Consider the following 22,644-nt stretch of genomic DNA (forward strand, 5'->3'; position numbering starts at 1 on the left):
TCTTAAACACATCCAGGGATGGTGACTCAACCACCTCCCTGGGTAGCCTATTCCAATGCCCGACCACTCTTTCTGTGAAAAATTCTTTCCTAATGTTCAGTCTAAACCTACCCTGTTGGAGCTCGAAGCCATTCCCTCTTGTTCTGTCATTAGTTACCTGTGCGAAGAGACCCACACCAACCTCTCTACAGTGTCCTTTCAAGTAGTTGTAGAGAGTGATGAGGTCTCCCCTCAGCCTCCTCTTCCTCATACTAAACAGTCCCAGCTCCTTCAACCGCTCTTCATATGATTTGTTTTCCAGGCCCTTCACCGGCTTTGTTGCCCTCCTCTGCACTTGCTCCGGCACCTCGATATCTCTCTTGTATTGAGGTGCCCAAAACTGGATAGAATACTCCAGGTGTGGCCTCACCAGTGCTGAGTACAGGGGCACAATCACCTCCCTACTTCTGCTGGTCACGCTATTTCTAATACAAGCCAGGATGCCGTTGGCTTTCTTGGCCACCTGGACACACTGCCGGCTCATATTCAGCCGCTTGTCAATTAGAACCCCCAGGTCTCTTTCTTACAGGCAGCTTTTCAGCCACACTTCCCCAAGCCTGTAGCAATGCATGGGGTTGTTGTGGCCCAAGTGCAGAACCTGGCACTTGCCCTTGTTGAAACTCATACCATTGATGTTGGCCTAATGATCCAATCTATCTAGGTCTCTCAGTAGAGCTTCCCTATCCTCCTGGGACTCAACACTCCTGCTTAACTTGGTGTCATCTGCGAACTTGCTGATGATACACCCTATGTCCTTGTCAAAAAAAATCTCTCCACATTAAAATATATCAGAGCATAATCTACTGTATGGTGATGCAAGTGACATGACTTTCTAGAATAAGATTTTTATTTACAACTCTTATACTGATAGTTCTTCTGTATCACATATACAGCATCCTGAATTAAGGCTTTGCATTAGTTTGAGGATGATGAAATGTAGAGTAAAAAAACGGGTGAAATGCATCCTCTGAAAAACTTAGTCATAAAACCTCTTGGTTTACTGCAATGATGTTGATGTAACCAAAGTATTTAAACTAAAGTATTTAGAAGTTTGTTTGAAGATCAGTTACTGTGTTTAGTTATTGTATCTAGGAATAAGTAATTTTATAGTCATAATCTCTGTGTATATAACGATTTATTTCAGTGAAAACTGTTTAGCATTTAGCATTTTGTGATCACATGCATACCTTTGGATGCAGGAGTCCAACTTCAAAAACTTTTTAAAAAATCTTGGATCCAGAATTTAGACAAATTATGAAATATTAATCTAATGTAAAATTTTTGCTTTCCAGTTGATGCTACTAAATAGTTTTTTTTCTGTAAGCAATTACTTTTGCAAAGTTGTAGTCATGTAGTTCTTCTGGGGATACTATTTGAGGAAGATCATCTTTCTAATATTTGATGTGAAATAGTGAAAAAATTAATGAAGGTATTTTTTATTTTCTAGGTGGTGTTTTAAGTTCAAAAGCAAAACGTGCCAAGTGTTCCACCCACAAGCAAAGAGTTATAGTAATGTTGTATAACAAAGTTTGTGACATTGTCAGCAGCTTGTCCGAGTTGCTAGAGATACAGCTTCTTACTGATACAACTATTCTTCAGGTAAGTTTTACCAGAATATTTTCTGTCTGAGAATGTTTGTTTTTCTTTTCCCAGAGAGAATGTGAAGTGTCATTGTCTCAGTGACATGAGGTATGAAATCAGTACAAACTTTTGAATTACTAGGATCGGAGTGACTGCTTTGTTGTGTAGTAGGTAATATGTAGAAGAGCATATAATGTTCAAATCTTTAATGGCTTTTCTTGTATGCTTAAGAAAAATTAAACCTAATCGTGTTCATATATAGAGTTATAGAATCATTTGGGTTGGAAAACACCCTTAAGATCATTGGGTCCGACCATTAACCTAACACTGCCAAGTCCCTCAGTGCCACATCTACGCGTCTTTTAAGTACCTTCAGGCATGGTGACTCCACTGCTTCCCTGGGCAGCTTCCAAGGCCTTGACGACCCTTTCAGTGAAGAACTTTTTCCTAATACCCAATCTTAACCTACCCTGGCACAACTTGAGGCCGTTTCCCTTTTTCCTATCACTTGTTAACTAGGAAAAGAGACTGACCCCAGCCTCATTAGAGAGCGATAAGGTCTCCCCTCAGCTTCCTTTTCCGCAGGCTAAACAATGCCAGTTCCCTCAGCTGCTTCTCATAGTACTTGTTCTCTAATATAATATAATAACTTTATCTGCAAATAATATGAGGTAATACATCTTGTTGAATACCGTATCTGCTGAATGAATAACCTACTTGTGAAACTGCACAAATATCAGTTTGTTAATCAAATATACTTACAATAATTTCTTTTCATTGATAGGTATCATCTATGGGAATAACTCCTTTCTTTGTCGAAAATGTCAGTGAACTACAGTTATGTGCCATCAAATTAGTGACTGCAGTAAGTACTTTTTAATTTGTGGTTTCATGTTCCTGTATTTCTGAGAGTTATTGGGGTATTCACATGGGCTGTATGTTCCCTCTGGTAGAGAACTGAAGTTTAGAACTAATTTTACATGTTTTTACAATTTGGTATCATAGTCTAGAAACAGTATTAAATCTACCTGAGCTGCCTCTGTTTGCAGAGTATACTCTATAGGAAGAAATAGCCTACTTAACCAAAATGAAGAATTTCCTTGCTTATGTCGTTGAAAGTGTAAACACAAACCCCTTCATCTCACCTGTCCTTCCATGTCATAAGACATCTTAGCAACGTGGTTTTCCTAATTTGCTATGTTAAGATTTGAATTTATGCAATGGAATAAGGTATAGATCTGGTAGGATACGTATATGTAATTGAATAAATTCTTTTCCTCAGAAGAGGTTCTATGTGAAAACATCACGGGACAGATAAATATTATTTGAGGAAGAATGCAGGACAACACAGACGTGCTTGTTCAAGTGGGGGTTTTCCATCTTTGTGAGGATGATATACTCCAGTATTCTGCCTAAACAAAAGTGACACAAACTCTACAATCCTGACCCTGTAAATTGAAAGAATATGTCGTGTCAGGCAAACATTAAAGCTTAGGATATGAAGTAAAACTAGTTTCTCAAATGTGCTGTACAACCATACGTGTGTTTACGTAATTTATGTTACCACAGAGTTTTGCTGTGTACTGGAGTCTGCAAGCTTAGTATTACACTGTTTGACTTTCCAATGCAGTGTATTCTACCATTGACAGAAATTTTTAAAACATAAGGTATTTTTAATATTATTTATGTTATTTGGAGATTTTTAAAATTTCTATTTGAAAAAGATTTAATGTATTTTATAAAGAAATGAGTGCTTTGAAAAAACAAAGTAATGCGTTAAAACAAGGTATGTATTAAATATAATTTGTCATGTAAAGTGTGTGTTTCTATATATAATTTTTAACAATATATTTCTCAAGTGATAGTTCCTGTAACAATAAATAATGTTCTAACAGTCCTGTAACTGTTAAATAGGTGTTCTCCAGGTATGAAAAACATAGACAGTTAATACTAGAAGAAATTTTCACTTCCCTTGCAAGACTGCCAACTAGCAAGAGGAGTTTGAGAAACTTCAGGTAATTTCTGACGTAGATTAATAACTTGTAGACAGTGGCATTTACAGTTTTGTAAAGTAGAATTTTTGGCTTCAGTATTAACTACATTAAAAATCTGTGATTCCACAAGCTGCACTTTATTAGAGGTTCAGATTTCAAAACAATGTGAGTAGAATTGCTTGGCAAATGTCTTGTAATAATCATTGTTTCTTACTCCATCTTATTTGTGCCTGCTTACAAAAATACTTGAAATATCTTATTATCTGTCTCACTAAGGAGGTAAATGAGTGTGATGTTAGTGTGCATTCAGAGTTTATGGTTGGCAAATTCTTTAGTTCTGTTTGTATGCAGTTGCATAATTTCTTCATTGCTAAAGCTTAATAGGAAGATTCTGGCTGAATTTCTTTGAGGACACACACACTCAGAGCACTCTTTCCAAGAGGGAAATCTATCCAGTATCCCTTTGAATGAGTTTCACTTAGGAACAACTCTGTTCGCGTAAGCTGTCTTTTAAGCACTTCAGCTGGATTTCAGTGCATCTTCAGAATAATAGTATACATTTAGATTCAATGTGATAAAGAGTCAGACCTGAACTGGATTTCAGTTAAAATTGAGGTTGGGACACTTTAAGTTATCCTAAAACATCTGTTGTGTTGTTGATTTTGCTCCTTGCTTGCATACATCTTGCTCCCAGAGACAGACAAATTGTCACTTAAGTATTTTATCTGAATCAGTGTTGATGAACAGGAAATATCCAGGAAAAGAAATTCACTGAAACTTTGAAGTTGAATTCAGCAACCCTAATGTTAACTTAAGTGCTTGTTCCTAGTATTTCCTGTTGGTTTGCTTATAGAAATCAGAGACATCTAGCAAGGTGGAAGGGTGGTAACTCTTTGAATCAGGACCTGTACCAGAAGGATGTCACCATTTCAAGGCCACAATGACTGCACTCTTAACTGTAGAGTCCTAGCTCTGGTCTATTGAGGGGCATTCTCTAGCTGTGGCTACAGTCATGAAGAGTACAACTTACAAAAAAGTTGAAAAGTTCATCTCCCTAAAAGTAGCCAAAGATAACTTCATAAAGCTAATAATTACAATCTGGTTTGTGCCCGGTTAGTGTTTCAATAACTTGGGGAGAATGATGGCAGGGATTATCATCTCATATTGTTAAGGATAGCACTAGGTGGTGTTGATGTATGTATAGCTAGTAAACACTATACTATTTCTCAGGTTCTATCATGGGAGAAACATGGGACTGTATTCATACTGATTTTACCAACTTAGACACTGTTGTGTCTGACGGTCATAGTCTGTTATGGTACCTCAGATTGCCACAGGTGTAACTCTTGTAGAAGTCAATCCAGGTCATGGTCACTATTTTGCATTGTTTAAAAGTCCTGCACATTTCACATACATTAAGTAATATATAAGTAATAAATTAATAGGGCAACAGTTGGTGTATTTGTGTGTGTTGTGTTGGAAATGGATATGGCATTCTACATAATAAGCCTATGAATAAGTGCCTTAGGTATGTGATTTATTAAATATTCCTGTAGATTTTTCAGCTGCTGTACTTCACAGATACTCTGATAGCCCACCTGTGGGCTGTTTCAGTTCTTCTCTTCTGCCCAAGCGTAATATTTACTGGTTTTGTTAGAACAAATCTTACACTGACTAAAGTAAATGATTAGATAATTGTCTAGAACACAGGTTTCTAGGTCTGGTAATAATTTTAGGAAGATATTATTTAGGGCTAGAAGTTTTTGGTTTGTTTGTCTTTTTTGTTTAGTTGATGTTACTTTGTCATGTTAATGCTGTCTTTTCTTGTTAACAGGTTAAACAGCAGTGACACTGATGGAGAGCCTATGTATATTCAGATGGTAACGGCACTAGTTCTGCAGCTTATTCAGTGTGTGGTGCACTTACCATCAGCAGAAAAAGATTCTAATGCAGAAGAGGAATCAAACAAGAAAGTAAGATATTTTTTTAAATCCATAATCTTTTTTTTTTTTTGTGCAGTGTGTTTGTAGATATAATATTTTATTATGGTGCTCTAATAATCAGACATTGTAATTTTATGTCTGCTGTAATTACTTGATGCATGAGACATGCTGATATTTTGCTGTATGCTAATATAATAGACAAATATACCTTGTTATTTTTAGGTGGATCAAGACGTGCTTATTACTAACTCATATGAAACAGCCATGAGAACAGCACAAAACTTCCTTTCTATTTTCCTTAAGAAGTAAGTACTGTTGCATTCTTCAGCGTATTGATGAAACCAGCTACAAATAAAGTCTATCATACCTTAAGACAAACATAACCACTTTGCAATGCTAAATACCTACTCCTTAAGTTATTTGTAACAATATACTTTGCTATAAATCCCTAAGCAAAAGTTATGGAGCTGAAATTCTGGAGAGAATTCTTTATACGTTTAAGAATCTGATTGATAGTTCATGTAGCATCCTTTTTTAGTTAGGGATCTGTTTACTCATCTAAAGTCTGGAAGAGAAGAATGAGTAAATATTTAAGTGGCAAAACCATGTTCATTCAGTCATCAGAACAACAAAGATAACAAACCTAAAAATTACTTCCATTTAGCTAAAGCTAGGAATGTCAGTAGCTCAACAGGGGGAAAAAAATAGTCTATCTGAACAACCAAAGGATTTCTAAGAGTAAGTCCTGAGTTTTTTACTGTGTTAATTTCTACTCTTAAGCTGAAAAGCTATTTAATGGCCATCTAGCAACTCCTATACATACTTCTGGTATCATTAAAGTTAGAGATGCCACGTATAAGTGAAACACTATCAGGTATGTTATAATTTGATTTTTTTACGTTCTGATTTTAACCCTAGCGGAGCATGATAAAGAGATGTCTCATCATTGTCAAATAATGTCAGACCAAGCTTAAGGAACATAGACATAACACCTCCTAAATACCCCGCTCGAGCTTGAGCTTTGGAATGTTACTTGCTTTGCTCATCCAAGTTAATGCAGACTTTAACTCAAAGCAATAAATAAAAAAATCGTAGAAACACAATTCTACTATTGTGGATTAGCTGCTTTACTTGTGGTGCAACTTGGAGTGATAACTGCTTAAACTATTTCTCCATAAGTGAATAAAACAACTTTTCTGCTAATATTTCAGGGGTTTTTTTTTTAGAATTACATAAAACTGTTTTTCTGATTGAACATGGGATTACTTCTGTTTACATCGGAAGAAAAGCTTAAATGGCTCTTAAATTTACTTAAAAAATGCATTTTATTTTGAACAGGTGTGGCAGTAAACAAGGCGAAGAAGATTACAGGCCACTGTTTGAGAACTTCATTCAAGATCTGCTTTCCACAGTCAATAAACCAGAATGGCCAGCTGCGGAGTTGCTACTTAGTTTATTAGGAAGGCTGTTGGTAAGACATTCTTGTTTTTAATTACTATATAAATTTATTTCTTATTACAATGAAGACTAGTTTATTTCAGCTGAAACTACTACAGGGATGCTTTCTGATTGTTGACACACATGCAACATTTAAGGATTGTCTCACGTGTACCACTACTACGTAATACATAGAAAATAAAATTTGGGTTAGAGGATCATTGGTATGGAACTTGTTAAAGATCACATATACACAGTTTCTCGTGGAAGTCCGCTTCCACTATTCCACTATTTTCAACATGAAAAAATGTCATTGTATAGCATCTAAGAAGTGTAGATATCCATTTGGAGTAGTTAGACTAATATGTGTAATTATTCCTGTTAAATATATTCTCTGGACTACTTCTTTAGCACAGAACAGGTATATTTGTAGAGAGACCCAATAAAGGAAAAAACACTAATGTAACATAGGTGGTGTGTCTGTGGTGTAATAGTAGATTACATAATTTTATGCAGCATGGAAGTTAGGTGGAATTTTTAATAAGGTCAAGCAGTCTCATGTGAGAAGAATCTCAGTTGCATAAATAAATACTTGTTTTTAACAGTTTATTTTGGTTTTCTTAGGTTCACCAGTTCAGTAACAAATCTACAGAAATGGCATTAAGAGTTGCATCACTTGACTATCTTGGAACTGTAGCTGCAAGACTGAGGAAAGATGCAGTCACTAGCAAAATGGATCAAGGATCTATAGCCAGAATCGTTAAACAGGTGTGTGAGAGATCCCATGCTAGCTGGATTGAGATGTATCCATTCAAATACTTGAAAATTTTAAAGATGTTTGATAAACTGGTGTTGTGGAGAATCAGTCTTCATTGTTCAGATTTCTGAATCAAATATACTCAATTTATAAGTATTATTTGGTATCTTCCTTTCACCATCTCTGTAGTGGTCAGATGAAGTGGTTACTTACAGTGGTTAAGCCGGTTTTCTTGTGACAATACAGAGGAAATAATGGAGCAATAGTTGGATTCTATATTAAGAAGCCTTAAAAGTACGTATGTATTCGCATTTGCTGTCACAAAGTGGTAACTGAGCTTTTGGCATTCATACAGGCTTTAGAGAGTTAAACTGTTAGGCCTGTAAGGTTAGTTTTTATGTGATGTAGCTGGTATTGGTCACCTTTTTTTAATTTTTTTTTTTAAAAAGCTGGACTTGCGTGTATCTTTCATTAGAGAGTGCAGATTTGCATTTCTGCTAATGCTGCTCCAAATCTGTAAAGGTGGCAACAATTATCAAAGCAATGTATGCATTTGGGCTCTATAGAGTGTGCAGTATGAGAAAATTTCAGATCTTATGTGTCCTTTTAAAAATGTGGCCTTGCATATTTCTTATGGATGTTATACATTTCTTTCTGAACTACTAACTGTTCTTACAATGATCTAAAGTTGAGTAGTCGTACCAAGTTCATTTCCCTTTCAGTTACCTGAAAAGACTCCAGATCTATTCCATGTACTTTATAATGGCTGTTACAGATTTGTGTTGAAGGAAAAACTTCTGCACTTTACAGGCATTCAAATAAAGAATCAAAATTCATCTACTCCTTTATATGGCTGATAATTCGCATAATGTTTGTCAGAATATTCTACAACATACAGTGTCAAATCTTTATGTTACTGGCTTAATATAATTTATACTTCTATATGCTGAGGGGTTACAATTCACTTCTGTTGGCAGTGATTCTGACAATTTTATTTTAGACTTGGAGAGTAAGTATTTCAAGGGGAAATACTCTGGAAGAATCCTTTTCTTTTTCGTTATCTCTAGAAGTTCAGAGAATCATAGAACGGTTAGAGTTGGAAGGGACCTTAAAGATCATCGAGTTCCAAGTTATAATAGTGTTGAAAGATATTCTAGAAAGATACATACTTGAGCGGTGACCTGAATTTTTCTGTTTCTTTTAGGGCTTTTACAGGACCATGCAGTAACTAGGCATTGGCATCCGCAGAAAATAAAATTGCTGCGGGCAAATAAGTGTTAAAAGCATTTTTTCAGTTACTTGGGGAGCTTAGCATGTGATGGTAAGACAGTACCATCCATACATTGTGGCAGGTGTGTACTATACAGTACCATCAGTCAGGGTAGATAGTGCGTTGTTTATAAATTATTTGTAACCTAAGAACAAATCAATACCTGGAAATGGGTACATGACAGCTGAGCTTCACTTTGCTGTTCAAATGGCAAGAAAGGAAGATCCATTGGTAGACATACTCTGATACTTCGTCATCAGAAACTTAAATTATTATTTCCATTCAGAAATGAACTTACACCTCTATAGATTTTTCTTTACTGCTGAATTGAATATTTAGACTCTGTTGGATATTTCCTCTTAACCCTCTTATACCATTACTAGGATATTTCCCAATGACTGATGAATACTTACAACTCTGTCTACTGTGGTTTGGACTCATGACCCATAGAAGTAGATTTAGGAGAAAATCTATTCTGTTTTGACATTTTTAAACAGTAGATTTTCTTCGTAGAAATCTTTCAGATTGTCAAGTTGATTTGAATGCTTGTGCATGGTTTTCCTTAGTTTATCTCTTGATACACTGATGTTCTGGACTTGTAACTACTTTTTTCCACTTGCTGATGTTTGCGAGCTATATTATGATCTGTATTTGTGACAGGATTCTCAACCTGTGATGTTCATACAGAGTCAAGACAGTTATAAGTTACAAGTTTTATTGCTGAAGAATTTTAAGCCAGAAATTATTATTCTACTTTTATTATCAATATTGGATATGTTTGTTGTGGTTTTCACAGTTTTTATTTGTTTGTTCCGGGTTTTTTCTCATTTGAAAATATTTAGGTAGTTAAGGTTCATCAAGCAGCTTTTTATTCAGCCAGTTATCCACAGAATTTAACACTGGTTGAAGACTGGAATTTCAAATTACAATTTGCACGTATATTAGGGTGCCAATACCAGTATTGTGTGCATTGTAGACTATTTTTGAACTCTTGAACTCCTTCATTTTGAAAAAAAATTAGTCCTTTTGTCTGCTGTAACATCAGCAGTACTGTATTTCAGTATAATGTTAAGGAAAAAAGAATGGTTTATGGGTTCAGTTTTATGCTGTCTTGTAGATGTTGAGAAAGTCAGTTTCTGACCCATGCACAAGTACATTGATACTGATTTATTCTGTATAACCTGAATATAGGGAGAAGTACATTGTCTCATGGTCATATACAAGATTGTTTTTCAATTTCCAGAGGCTAGAACTACTTAAGAGATCAGGATATATGTAGAATCATATAGTAGTTTAGGTTAGAAGGGACCTCTAAAGTTCCTCTGGACCCATCCAACCTGACCTTGAAAGTTTCCAGGGACGGGGCATCCATCACCTCTCTGGGCAACCTGTGCCAGTGTCTCACCACCCTCACAGCAAATAATTTTGTCCTAATATCTGATCTAAATCTACCTTATTTTAGTTTAAAACCATTACTCCTTATCCTGTTAGTCGCTACTAAAAAGTCTGTTCCCGTCTTTCTTATAAGGCCCCTTTAAGTACTAAAAGGCCACAATAAGGTCTCCCTGGAGCCTTCTGTTTTCCAGGTTGAACAACCCCAACTCTGTCAGTCTTTTCTCATAGGAGAGGTGTTCCATCCCTCTGATCAGCTTTGTGGCCTTCCTCTGGAGACGCTCCAGCAGGACCATGTCATTCTTATGTTGGGGGCCCTAGAGCTGTACACAATACTCCAGGTGGGATCTCACCAGCATGGACTAGAGGGGCAGAATCACTTCCCGTTACTTGCTGGCCATGCTTCTTTTGATGCAGCCCAGGATGCAGTTTGCTCTCTGGGCTGCAAGTGGACATTGCCAGCTCATGTCCAGCTTTTCATCCACCAGTATCCCAAAATCCTTCTCATCAGGGCTGCTCTCAATCCCTTCATCCCCCAGCCTGTATTGATCCTGGCGATTGCCCCAACCCAGGCACAGGACCCTCTACTTGGCCTTGTTGAACCTCATGAGGTTCACATGGCCCCATTTCTCAAGCTTGTTCAGTTCCCTCTGGATGGCATCCCGTCCCTCAGGCATGTCAACCACACCACTCAGCTTGGTGTCAACCACAAACTTGCTGAGGGTGCACTTGATCCCATTGGCTGGATCATTGGAGAAGATACTACTGCTCCCACTACAGAGGTACTCCGCTTATCACCAATATCCAACTGGACGTTGAGCCGTTGACCACTACTCGCTGGATGTGACCATTCCACCAATTCCTCATCCACCAAATAGTCCACCTATCAAATCTGTAGCTCTCCAATTTAGAGAGAGGGATGTTGCTGAGGACCATGTCAAAGCCCTTCAACAAGTCCAGCTAGACGATGTCCCTAGCTCTTCCCTTGTCCACAGATGTAGTCAGTCCATCATAGAAGGCTATGAGATTGGTCAGGCAAGACATGCATGTGGTGAAGCCATGCTGGCTGTCTCAAATCACCTCCCTGTCATCCATGAAGTGTCTTGTATACATATCGGAAATACACATAGTTCCTGCTAAGTAGCCTATTGGAAAAAATAGAATCATAGAATCATAGAATCATAGAATGGCTAGAGTTGGAAAGGACCTTAAAGATCATCTAGTTCCAACCCCCCTGCCATGGGCAGGGACACCTCTCACTAGAGCAGGTTGCTTAAAGCCCCATCCAGCCTGGCCTTGAACACTTCCAGGGATGGGGCATCCACAACTTCTCTGGGCAACCTGTTCCAGTGCCTCACCACCCTCACTGTAAAGAATTTCTTCCTTATATCTAATCTAAATCTCCCCTCTTCCAATTTAAAACCATTGCCCCTTGTCCTGTCACCACTCTTCCTGACAAAGAGTCCCTCTTCAGCTCTTCTGTAGGCTCCCTTCAGGTATTGATAGGCTGTTATAAGGTCTCCCCGGAGCCTTCTCTTCTCCAGGCTGAACAACCCCAGCTCTCTCAGTCTGTCTTCATAGGAGAGGTGCTCCATCCCTCTGATCATCCTCGTGGCCCTCCGCTGGACCCGTTCCAACAGGTCCATGTCCTTTCTGTGTTGAGGACTCCAAAGCTGGACACAGTACTCCAGGAGGGGTCTCACGAGCGCAGAGTAGAGGGGCAGAATCACCTCGCGAGACCTGCTGGCCACACTTCTCCTGATGCAGCCCAGGACACGGTTGGCTCTCTGGGCTGCCAGTGCACACTGCCTGCTCATGTTGAGCTTCTCATCCATAAGCACTCCCAAGTCCTTCTCCTCGGGGCTGCTCTCCAGCCATTCTCCACCCAACTTGTATTTGTGCCTGGGGTTGCCACGTCCCAGGTGCAGGACCCTGCACTTGGCTTGGTTGAACTTCATGCAATTTGCACGAGCCCACCTCTCCAGCCTGTCTAGGTCCCTCTGGATGGCATCCCTTCCCTCCAGCGTGTCAACTGCGCCACCGAGCTTGGTGTCATCAGCAAACTTGCTGAGGGTGCACTCTATCCCACTGTCCATGTCACCGACAAAGATGTTAAACAGTACTGGTCCCAGTACCGACCCCTGCGGAACACCACTCGTTACTGGCCGCCACCTGGACATTGAGCCATTGATTGTAACCCTTTGGATGCGGCCATCCAGCCAGTTCCCTATCCACCGAGTGGTCCATCCATCGAATCCATGAGTTTCCAATTTTGAGACCAGGATGTCGTGCGGGACAGTGTCAAATGCTTTGCATAAGTCCAGGTAAATGACGTCAGTCGCTCTGCCCTTGTCTACCAAGTCTGTGGCAGTATTGTAAAAGGCCACCAAATTTGTCAGGCACGATTTGCCCTTGGTGAAGCCATGTTGGCTGTTTCAAATCACTTCTTTATTCTCCATGTGCCTTAGCAAGGATTTCAGGAGGATCTGCTCCATGATCTTGCCAGGCACAGAGGTGAGACTGACCGGCCTGTAGTTTCCCGGGTCTTCTTTGTTTCCTTTTTTGAATATTGGAGTTATGTTCCCTTTTTTCCAGTCAGTGGGAACTTCACCAGACTGCCACGATTTCTCAAATATGATGGAGAGGGGCTTAGCAACTTCGTCTGCCAGTTCTCTCAGGACCCGTGGATGGATTTCATCAGGTCCCATGGACTTATGCACCTTCAGGTTCTTTAAGAGGTCTCGAACCTCGTCTTCTTGTACTGTGGGTGGTTCTTCATTCCCAGAGCCCCTGTTCTTGCCCTCCGTGACTTGGGCAGTGTGGTTAGGGCCCTTGCCAGTGAAGACTGAGGCAAAGAAGTCATTCAGTAGCTCAGCCTTATCCATATCCTGGGTGACCAGGTCTCCCGTTTCCTTCCGGAGGGGACCCACAGCTTCCCTCGTCTTATTTTTATCCCTGATATATCTATAGAAGTTCTTCTTGTTATTTTTCACATCCCTGGCTAGATTTAGTTCTGCCTGGGCTTTCGCTTGCCTGATCAGGTTTCTGGTGACTCGGACAGCTTCTCTGTATTCTTCCCAGTCTACCTTTCCCTGCTTCCACCCTCTATAGGCCTCCTTTTTGGTCCTGAGTTTGTCCAGCAGTTCCTTGTTCATCCACGCCGGCCTACTGGCTATTTTGCCCGATTTCTTCTTTTTTGGGATGCACCTCTCCTGAGCTTGGAGGAGGCAATCCTTAAATACCACCCAGCTTTTTTGGGCCCCTCTCCCTTCCAGTTCTTTTTCCCACGCTACCTTACCAATCAGATCTCTCAGGAGATCAAAGTCTGCTCTTTTGAAGTCCAGGGTAGCCAGCTTGCTGCGCACCCTCCTTGCTGCCTTATGAATCTTGAATTCTATCATCTCATGGTCACTGCAGCCGAGGCTACCCTTGAATTTGACATTCCCGACCAGCCCCTCCTTGTTGGTGAGGACAAGGTCCAGCGCTGCTCCTTTCCTCGTTGGTTCCTCTATTATTTGCAGAAGAAAGTTGTCGTCGACACATTCTAAGAACTTCCTGGATTTCCTGTGCTCTGCTGTGTTGTCCTTCCAACAGATGTCGGGGTGGTTGAAGTCCCCCATGAGGACCAGAGCGTGTGAGCGCGATGCTGCCCCTATCTGTTTGTAGAGGGCCACATCCTCGCTGTCACTTTGGTCTGGTGGCCTGTAGCAGACTCCTACTGTAACATCACCTGCCCCCGTGCTCCCTTTAATCCTGACCCATAAGCTCTCTGTCTTGTCTTCATCCATCCCCAGGTGAAGCTCCATACATTCCAGCTGGTCCTTGACATAGAGGGCAACACCCCCTCCCCTTCTGCCCAGCCTGTCCTTCCTGAAGAGCTTAATACATTCTGTTTGTAACGTTCATACAGTTTAAATACTACAAATGTGATACATAGTCTCCAGCACTAGTTTTCAGATTAATATTTCAAATGTAATTGTTTTTGTGCATCTTAAAAGTGCTTCACAGGAAAATGAATATTCACATATTTTGTAGATAGACTTTATGCAGTAGGTGACATTTTTTATAAAACGTGTGTTTATTCTCAAGTTTTTTGTTTGACAGAAACTTAGTTGAATCTCAGAGAGCATGTTTCTTCAGTGCTGGAGTTCAGGGGTCTTTGGGAACAACCTTTGTTAGTTCTTTCCTAGGTTGGGAACACTTGCTGCACTTTCTCTGTAGGGATGCTTGTTTCAATCTCTATGCATTTTATAAGCAATTGGTTAAAAAACAAGTAATATTTTCCAATTATCAAAACAACTTATTTCAGTGTATTTGATATGTGGACTTGCAGATTTTCAGGTGATAATTACCACTGTGCAGTATTCTGTTTTATAGCTGTCTTTCTACTTCTGGCAGGCTTCAGGAGGAGAAGATGAAATTCAACAGCTGCAAAAGGCTTTGCTGGATTATCTGGATGAGAACACAGAAACCGATGCATCATTAGTGGTAAATTTCAACTTTCTAATGTCAAGTGTTATATAGACATGTACTGAGGAAGATTATTTTCAGTTATGCAGAGTAGTGCTTCAATTAAATTGTCGCCCCAACAAATACTGTTGATTGTGTTTGCCAAAATAATGTTGATGCATTAGATTCGCTTAATCTCATTATAAATCTGTTAATTTTCCGTTTCTGTATCTGTTGCTTCTTTTTCTCCTGTGCATCCTGCTATATTTCTCCAGTTTTCTCGGAAGTTTTATATTGCTCAATGGTTCCGTGATACAACTATGGAGACAGAGAAAGCAATTAAATCTCAGAAGGATGAGGATTCATCTGAAGGAGCTCATCATGCTAAAGATGTTGAGACCACAGGACAAATCATGCATAGAGCTGAAAGTCGCAAAAAGTTTCTTCGCAGCATCATTAAAACTGCTCCGTCTCAGTTCAGTACATTAAAGTATGTTTCAGTATCACTTACTTCTTTATTAGCCATGCATTTTATGTTTTAAATAATTTTTGATAGACATGTCCTAATTAACACGTGGAATTTGTTGCAGGATGAATTCTGATACTGTGGACTATGAAGATGCATGTTTGATTGTTCGCTACTTGGCCTCTATGAGGCCGTTTGCCCAGAGCTTCGATATTTATTTGACACAGGTAAACTGTGCTGGAAGTCTTAGTATAGTGAAACACAGTTGGTTTCTGATTCCAAACACTTTTGCGGTAGTGTGCAATATCTGTTCGTTGTTGAGCACAGGTATTTAACAGGCCATGATAGCACCATCTGCTTTGATATTCTGTATTGATGACATAAGCGATTATGTTTCTTTTTCTTGCATGCATTTCATATGCTATATTGTATGTAGATTATTTTATTTGGCCGTATATGTGTATGGAAAAACCATTATAATTAGATGTACACTGTAATAGGGTAATTACAAAATGTTGAAATCATTTTCACAGTTTCTGTAAGATGCATGCTCATTTGGTAATAGTAACTCATGAAGTTGAGCTTAATTTGATTTGAAAATACAAAGCAACTTGATCAGTTTCTTGCAGTGCATGTTAGTGTCACTTTGGAAGCTGTTTTTTGGCCCATGTTGTTTCTTTGCTTTTTCTGGGAGAAGAGCACTAACATATTGGCATGGTGACATGTTTGAACTCCAGTACTAGTTTAGGTTGTGTTGCTTATATTGATCTGCATACAGAGCCATTCTTAAAATTATAGTGCCCAAATCCAGCTCTGCTGTTAAAACCACCGTGGTGAAAGCCACAACTGCATGACAAAAGTAGAGTTTAAAATGAAGAGACTCAAAGTGAACATACAGACCCTGCGTAAATCCTGTTTGGACCAGTATTACAGATGTAGCAAATCCTAGTAAATACCCATCCTCAGTTATCAGCCTCATGGAATATCACTTGGAAGTACCTTTTTGCTGTCTGAGAAGATATATTCAATTTTAAATAGACAGCTGTTCTTATTTTAGTTAAGTTGTTTGCATGTTGTTCTTCTGCATTTCTGCTTGTTAAATGCTGTTTGCTACCTTCCCAAAGCGTTGAATCTTTGTTTTTGTTCTTTTACTAGATTCTGCGTGTACTTGGTGAAAATGCAATTGCTGTTCGAACAAAAGCCATGAAGTGTTTGTCTGAGGTGGTTGCTGTAGACCCCAGTATTCTAGCCAGGGTAAAAAACGAAGTATCCATCATGCACATAAATTCTTCTGTCACACTTAAAATAAATCTGCATTTCTTATTTTGAATCTATGTTTCATTTGTTCTTTTTAGCTGGATATGCAACGAGGTGTTCATGGACGGTTAATGGATAACTCCACTAGTGTACGAGAAGCAGCTGTGGAGCTGCTTGGCCGATTTGTGCTCTGTCGTCCTCAACTTGCTGAGCAGTATTATGACATGCTGATTGAAAGAATATTGGTATGGTGACGTGGTATTTATGATAAAATAAGTGGCATTGGAAAACTTGTATTCAGCTGGGTTTATATGTTTAATAATACAGACTGGTGATCCCAAGAGTAAATTATATCCTACTACTTTAACAGGAAGTAGACTCAAAGTGAACGTACAGACCCTGCGTAAATCCTGTTTGGACCAGTATTACAGATGTAGCAAATCCTAGTAAATACCCATCCTCAGTTACTCAGTCTACTTTATCGTGTTTTTAGACCAAACCTGTAAAATGCATCACTTGTTTCCAGTGAGGCTTTGTTGCATCAAAAGGTAAACATATATAGAAAGTTGTACTGCATCAGAAGCATGATTTTATTCCTTTTGATTTCATTAATAAGGCAGTACAGTTTTTGTACAAAAAGTGGCTTTTGTCTGCACATTCAGATAAAACACAATGTTAATTTAACTGTAATTCAACTGTTAATTTAACACTACCTTTTAACACTACCATGTCAGGTTTTTAGTCAAATACTACTCATTTGCTATAGGTACACGATAAAACATTTTTATGAAGGGTTTTGGAGATAAGTAGCTTCATGTGCATATGAGCATCCATAAAGCAGTTCATCCTGAACTTTCAGATTCAACAGGTTTTGGATAAGATAATCTGATGTGAAGCTCCTTATCCATCTCCTTAGAAAAGCCTAGGAAAATGGATAAGATTTGCTACCTGTATCTTACCCGTAAGCTTTACCCGAAGGCTTGACATACTACATTCCAGATCTACAGTGAATCTTGTGATTCCAGCAAAGTAGCTAAAGCATCATCACATCTAGCTTGTGAGCTTTTGAATTAAGAAGTGGAATTACACATTTGCAACATCATGAGCTCTTAGATGGGAGGGTATAAATGGAGAGTGTTTCAGCATTTTGAGGATTCAGCCAGAATCTTTAGAATTGTTGCAAATAAAGTGGTACAAATGATGCTGACCTTCTGTGTAAATACAGTCCAGAATATTTTAACTGCCTTTTCTATATAAATTTTGCAAGTCAGATTTACTGCAGTTAAATATTAACTCATACAATACATAAATTAATTCATATTTCTGATTTGTTTTCAAGAGTATAATTTTTTTCTTTTCATAGGATACTGGTATCAGTGTCAGAAAGAGAGTCATAAAGATACTTAGGGATATCTGCATTGAACAACCAACATTTCCCAAAATAACAGAGATGTGTGTGAAAATGATTCGGAGAGTCAATGACGAGGAAGGCATTAAGGTAGAATGAAACATACCCTTCAGAATTTTAATTATCATTATTTTAGTGTTTCTATGTTTTCACCAAAAAGAATTAAAAAGGTGTTGTACTGCTACTTTGTAATATTTATGACTTTTGTTCAGTATTAATTTTTGAGAGCAAATATGTTAGCTTTCAGAAATGCTCTCTGGCTTGTTTTTCTTTCTTTTCTTTTATTTTCTTGAAGTTTGTGCTGACAATCAAAATATTTTAAAAAGGTATTTTCTAGAAGTTTTTTGTCTTCTTGCAAATGTTGTCTCTGATACTTCTCTTTTCTAACAAGTAAAATTGGCATATAAGACTTCTTTCTGCAAACAAAATAAACTTTTAAGTCAAAATTAAGTTCTTGACATTAGTATATGACAGATTTGTAAGTTTTGCATATATACTGTTCATCCATGCTAATTTTGTGTTAATTCTGAATGTTCAATGAATCGGGAATCAGTTATTCCCCCTAAAATGTTACTCTACTCTTTGTGCAAAGTGTATGCAGAAGGGCACAGAGCTAAGATTACGAGTTAAATCGTAAACCTGACAATGATGGTTTTGTTTGATTTGGTAAAATGATTTTAAAATTGTTGCATAATTAAGAACACACATGTAATAATTTCGTGTCACACTCTCAGTGGGATTTGGAATCTGCAACTTTAAAGCTGCAGCATATATTTTTACCACTTGAGATACGTTAATGCCAAGTGGCTTTCTGAGAAGACTTAGTCAAGAAGTAGATGAACAGCTGGATCCAAGGTGCTGCTGGGAAAGGAGGATGACCTTGTTCTCTCACCTGCTTTCCTTTGCCTTTCTGACAACATCAGAAAAAAGGAAGCTTTACATTCAATGTATTTTTTTATGTTTCTGTGAATGAGGAGAGCTTCTTACAATCATATGCCTTATGAATAATTTGGGAATAATTTTGTTCACTTTCATTCTAATCCATTTTTTTCCTCAATACAAAAACATTGGAAGGGAACGTACTTTCTGTGTTTGGGTAGAGAGACTTGGCTTTTCTCTCTTGCCCACCTTGTCACAGCTGTTTTGCAAACTCCAAAGAAACCTACAATTGCTGCTGATTTTGCTGTAGAAATCATAATCTTGTGTTCAGTTGTCAGCTTCTCAGGGTACTGTGTTTTCCTGAGGAATGCAAATTGATGCAGGAAGGTGGTAACTGCATTTTCTGTAGTAGTAGTAGTTCCCAGTGATCACTCCTGTAATAGTAGATCTGGGTCTGTCTCAGATAATATTTCCTACAACAGCCTCGCTTAAGTTGAGTAATTCCTTATGAAATGGCATGTATCGTCAACAAATGTATTGTATGAATGTATTAAAAATAATACCTGTGTGCCAAGAGAAGTTTATTTATTTCTGCTAATATTATTTTTTCCTACAGAAATTAGTAAATGAGACATTCCAGAAGCTCTGGTTTACTCCAACTCCACACCATGACAAAGAAGCAATGACAAGGAAAATATTAAACATCACTGATGTGGTATGTTAAACAAATTTGGATTAAGTTGTGTGCAAAAATTTATTATGTTTTTAGTATCTTTGAAATACTGTCTATAGTTTTTAGAATACAGTAGTTTGTCAGATGGTTTTCTTTTTATATCTCCTGGCATTAAGTGTATGCCAGAATTATTCATCTGATGGAACAAGCTGTAGGAAACTTTAAATGCTCACTTATCAGCTGGTAATGATAACTGGGACCATGCTGTATTCAGGTTGTATAAAATACTTGTTCAGTTAAAACACACCAAATTTCTAGTATGCTTATAACATTTTCCCCGAAATGCGAATAGCAGCATATAGTTAAGCCTAGCTAAAAAAGTTGTCTCTTAAAAGAAAATCTTCCTCTAACAATTGATAACATTTATTTTGAAAGGTTAATAAACTCTTTTAACAAATACAGGGTCATGTTCTCATGCAGGGTGAACTACTACCTGCAGAATTTTATCTACTTTTTAGAAGCAGCAAATTAAATAGCGTGTCTCCAAAAAAACAAAACCTGTTTCAAATAAAATGCTTTAATTTTTAGTGAAAATGTATTGTGTAAAACAGCTATGCTGATACAGTGTTTTAATCTCAATTATACCAAGATATAAATATCAAATAAGAGTACTCACTTCACTACTTAAAGTTATGGGTTCAAATTTCATCCTACTTTTCAGTATTTTTACAAAATGGTAGTCTAGTGTGCATTTTTCCAGACTGAGAAGTCAGTCAATTTGATTTCAGCTTAACTATCAGTTCTCCTGCTAATTCTACTTCGGAGCGCCTGTGAGCTGTTCCTAACATATGATACCAGCGAAGGCTTGGTTTGTTTATATAAAAATATGTATATACACATATATATATACATGCATGTTCATTTTTAATATGTCAGGCTTGTGATTGTGCTTTGATCTGTGTAAAATGTTCTACAAACCCAAAATTTGGTTTACACAGAGCCAGCAATCTACAGTAAAGTGTGTAGGCCTTGTGTTATACGAAATACAAATTACGGAGTCACTTAAGTGGTGGGAACTACTTTTCCAAATGCAGAAGACAGTTTCTGATCTCCAAAGATAGAAAGTCGTTGTACTGAATGCATATGAAAATATAGCTATGCATGTTTACTGGTCTTTTAAGAGAACATCTGTATCAAAGTAATTTTTCTTCAGATGCCTTTTTTATTAACTTGCGTATTTTCAAAAATACTTCTAGGTTGCGGCTTGCAGAGATACAGGGTATGATTGGTTTGAACAGCTTCTTCAAAATGTAAGTCATGAATTTTGAATGTGTGGTACAATCATTGTTAGAATTTTAACATTTCTTTTGGTACTGAAACACATTGAAGGGGGACTACAAGAGCAGTCCTTTATGGTAGACAAATACAATTCATGCCCTTTAAACATCTGAACTTTTTTTTAATCTTCGTTGGTGCAATTTTGTTTGTTAGTTTCTACCTTTCCATATGATTTGTTTTAAAAATACTTCACTTCTTGGTTTTGGGAGAGGTTTAGTTTGTTTGGTTTTAATGTCATAGTCTCCTCAATAATGAGTGACATGAAGTCATATGAATAACATGAAGTTTACAGCTAAGATACTTAATTCTGAAATGAGGGATCTAGTTCAATATAGATTATTTTTTTAAATGGTAGATCAGTGTATTTTCACATCCAGTATATTTGTTAGACAGTTTATAGAAGCAGTGAATCTTCAGAGCATGTTACTTACACATTACATTTTACTCTGATTTTTCTAAGAATTGAGCTTACTTTGTTTATATCTCTTAGCCTGTGTAATCATTCTCCTCTACATTTTGTATGCACTGGTTAATTTTCAAGCAAAAAAATCTTTTGATTTTTCTGTAGCCTGAGTGCCATGAAAACAGGTAGCCAAGTAAACCAGAGCCTCTTAATATCTGCACTGAAGAAAATGCTATAGTGTGGTCTCAAACCTTCTTAGATATTAAAGAATCTTCATAGACACAATTTCAGTAGCTGAAATCATATGGAAGAAGGCTAACTGACTAAAATGCTCGTAAAACCATGTTTCATCTTCATTTGGTATTTTTTGCTTAATGTCAAAAACATCGTTCCTTTTGAATTTGGCAAGTATGATTACGTTACTGTTTTCTGCATGATGTATGAAGTTAGCTTTCATCCCAATGCAAAAATCAGTAGAACTTTTCTGTTTTTTTATTGTGGTTAATTTTTCTTCTCTTGCATTTTGGTTTGATTTTTTACTTCCCTTAATTTTTTTTTCTCCACTTTTATGGAGAAGTTAGATAAATACTTTTGTAATGTAGAATCCTTGCATATCTATGGTAACTGTTATAAACCATGTGTATCCAATGTAAGTGAGTGCACTCTTAATACTAAAAACTTTTCTATTTCATCTGCTACAGCTGTTGAAATCAGAAGAGGATGCCTCATATAAACCTGTGAAGAAAGCCTGTACTCAACTTGTTGACAATCTGGTTGAGCACATTCTTAAATATGAGGAATCTTTATCAGGTAATATTATTTACAACCCAGTAGCTAAACTCCTTTGAATTGTAGATGATACTGTAACAGTGGTCGTTCAAATTACTATTGCAAAAAGTTACTGTTACAGAATTACTGTTACATTACCATCAGTTTTGTATCAGTGCTTTTAAGTTCAGTATGAACTTTTGAGCTCTTTATAATAATAATAATAAAGCTTCCTTAATTTTCATTAACTAACCACGGTAACAGAACTACTTATTTTAAGATAACTTGTTCAAACTTTTAGATCACTAAAACCAAAACAAACATGGCAAGTTATATTTGTATTAGTATGTTTTACAGTTAGAATAGGAATCATTGACTGGGCCAGTGTTCTCTGTCCAGTAAGTAGTTTAAAAACAAGTGATGTCGTCGAAGTGTCTTTGCTTCTTCTTTCACATAGTTTGTGATCACATGCAAATATTAACACATTCTCTTCTCATCTCTAATCTAATAAGAATATTTTGTATTGATCTTGAAAGACATGTAATGAAAGAGATACTCATACGATGTCTAAGCCATATTTTTTTCATTGC

The 22,644-nt window shown here is 37.6% G+C and overlaps 1 protein-coding gene across 1 annotated transcript in view; it reads left to right on the forward strand.

The window, feature by feature from the left end:
- The window catches only part of NIPBL (NIPBL cohesin loading factor), a 124,558-nt gene that overhangs the window by 87,288 nt on the left and 14,626 nt on the right, over positions 1 to 22,644 (forward strand). The window contains exons 18-33 of the mRNA XM_074165987.1: positions 1,487 to 1,638; positions 2,405 to 2,485; positions 3,535 to 3,635; positions 5,449 to 5,587; positions 5,780 to 5,862; positions 6,896 to 7,028; positions 7,619 to 7,762; positions 14,812 to 14,901; positions 15,138 to 15,352; positions 15,453 to 15,555; positions 16,484 to 16,582; positions 16,684 to 16,830; positions 17,949 to 18,083; positions 19,489 to 19,587; positions 20,802 to 20,855; positions 21,988 to 22,096. Of these exons, the coding sequence (XP_074022088.1) occupies positions 1,487 to 1,638; positions 2,405 to 2,485; positions 3,535 to 3,635; positions 5,449 to 5,587; positions 5,780 to 5,862; positions 6,896 to 7,028; positions 7,619 to 7,762; positions 14,812 to 14,901; positions 15,138 to 15,352; positions 15,453 to 15,555; positions 16,484 to 16,582; positions 16,684 to 16,830; positions 17,949 to 18,083; positions 19,489 to 19,587; positions 20,802 to 20,855; positions 21,988 to 22,096 (1,884 nt within the window). The remainder of the gene's footprint in view (positions 1 to 1,486; positions 1,639 to 2,404; positions 2,486 to 3,534; positions 3,636 to 5,448; positions 5,588 to 5,779; positions 5,863 to 6,895; positions 7,029 to 7,618; positions 7,763 to 14,811; positions 14,902 to 15,137; positions 15,353 to 15,452; positions 15,556 to 16,483; positions 16,583 to 16,683; positions 16,831 to 17,948; positions 18,084 to 19,488; positions 19,588 to 20,801; positions 20,856 to 21,987; positions 22,097 to 22,644) is intronic.

Source organism: Numenius arquata, chromosome Z, assembly GCF_964106895.1.
Source record: "Numenius arquata chromosome Z, bNumArq3.hap1.1, whole genome shotgun sequence".
NCBI lineage: Eukaryota > Metazoa > Chordata > Aves > Charadriiformes > Scolopacidae > Numenius > Numenius arquata.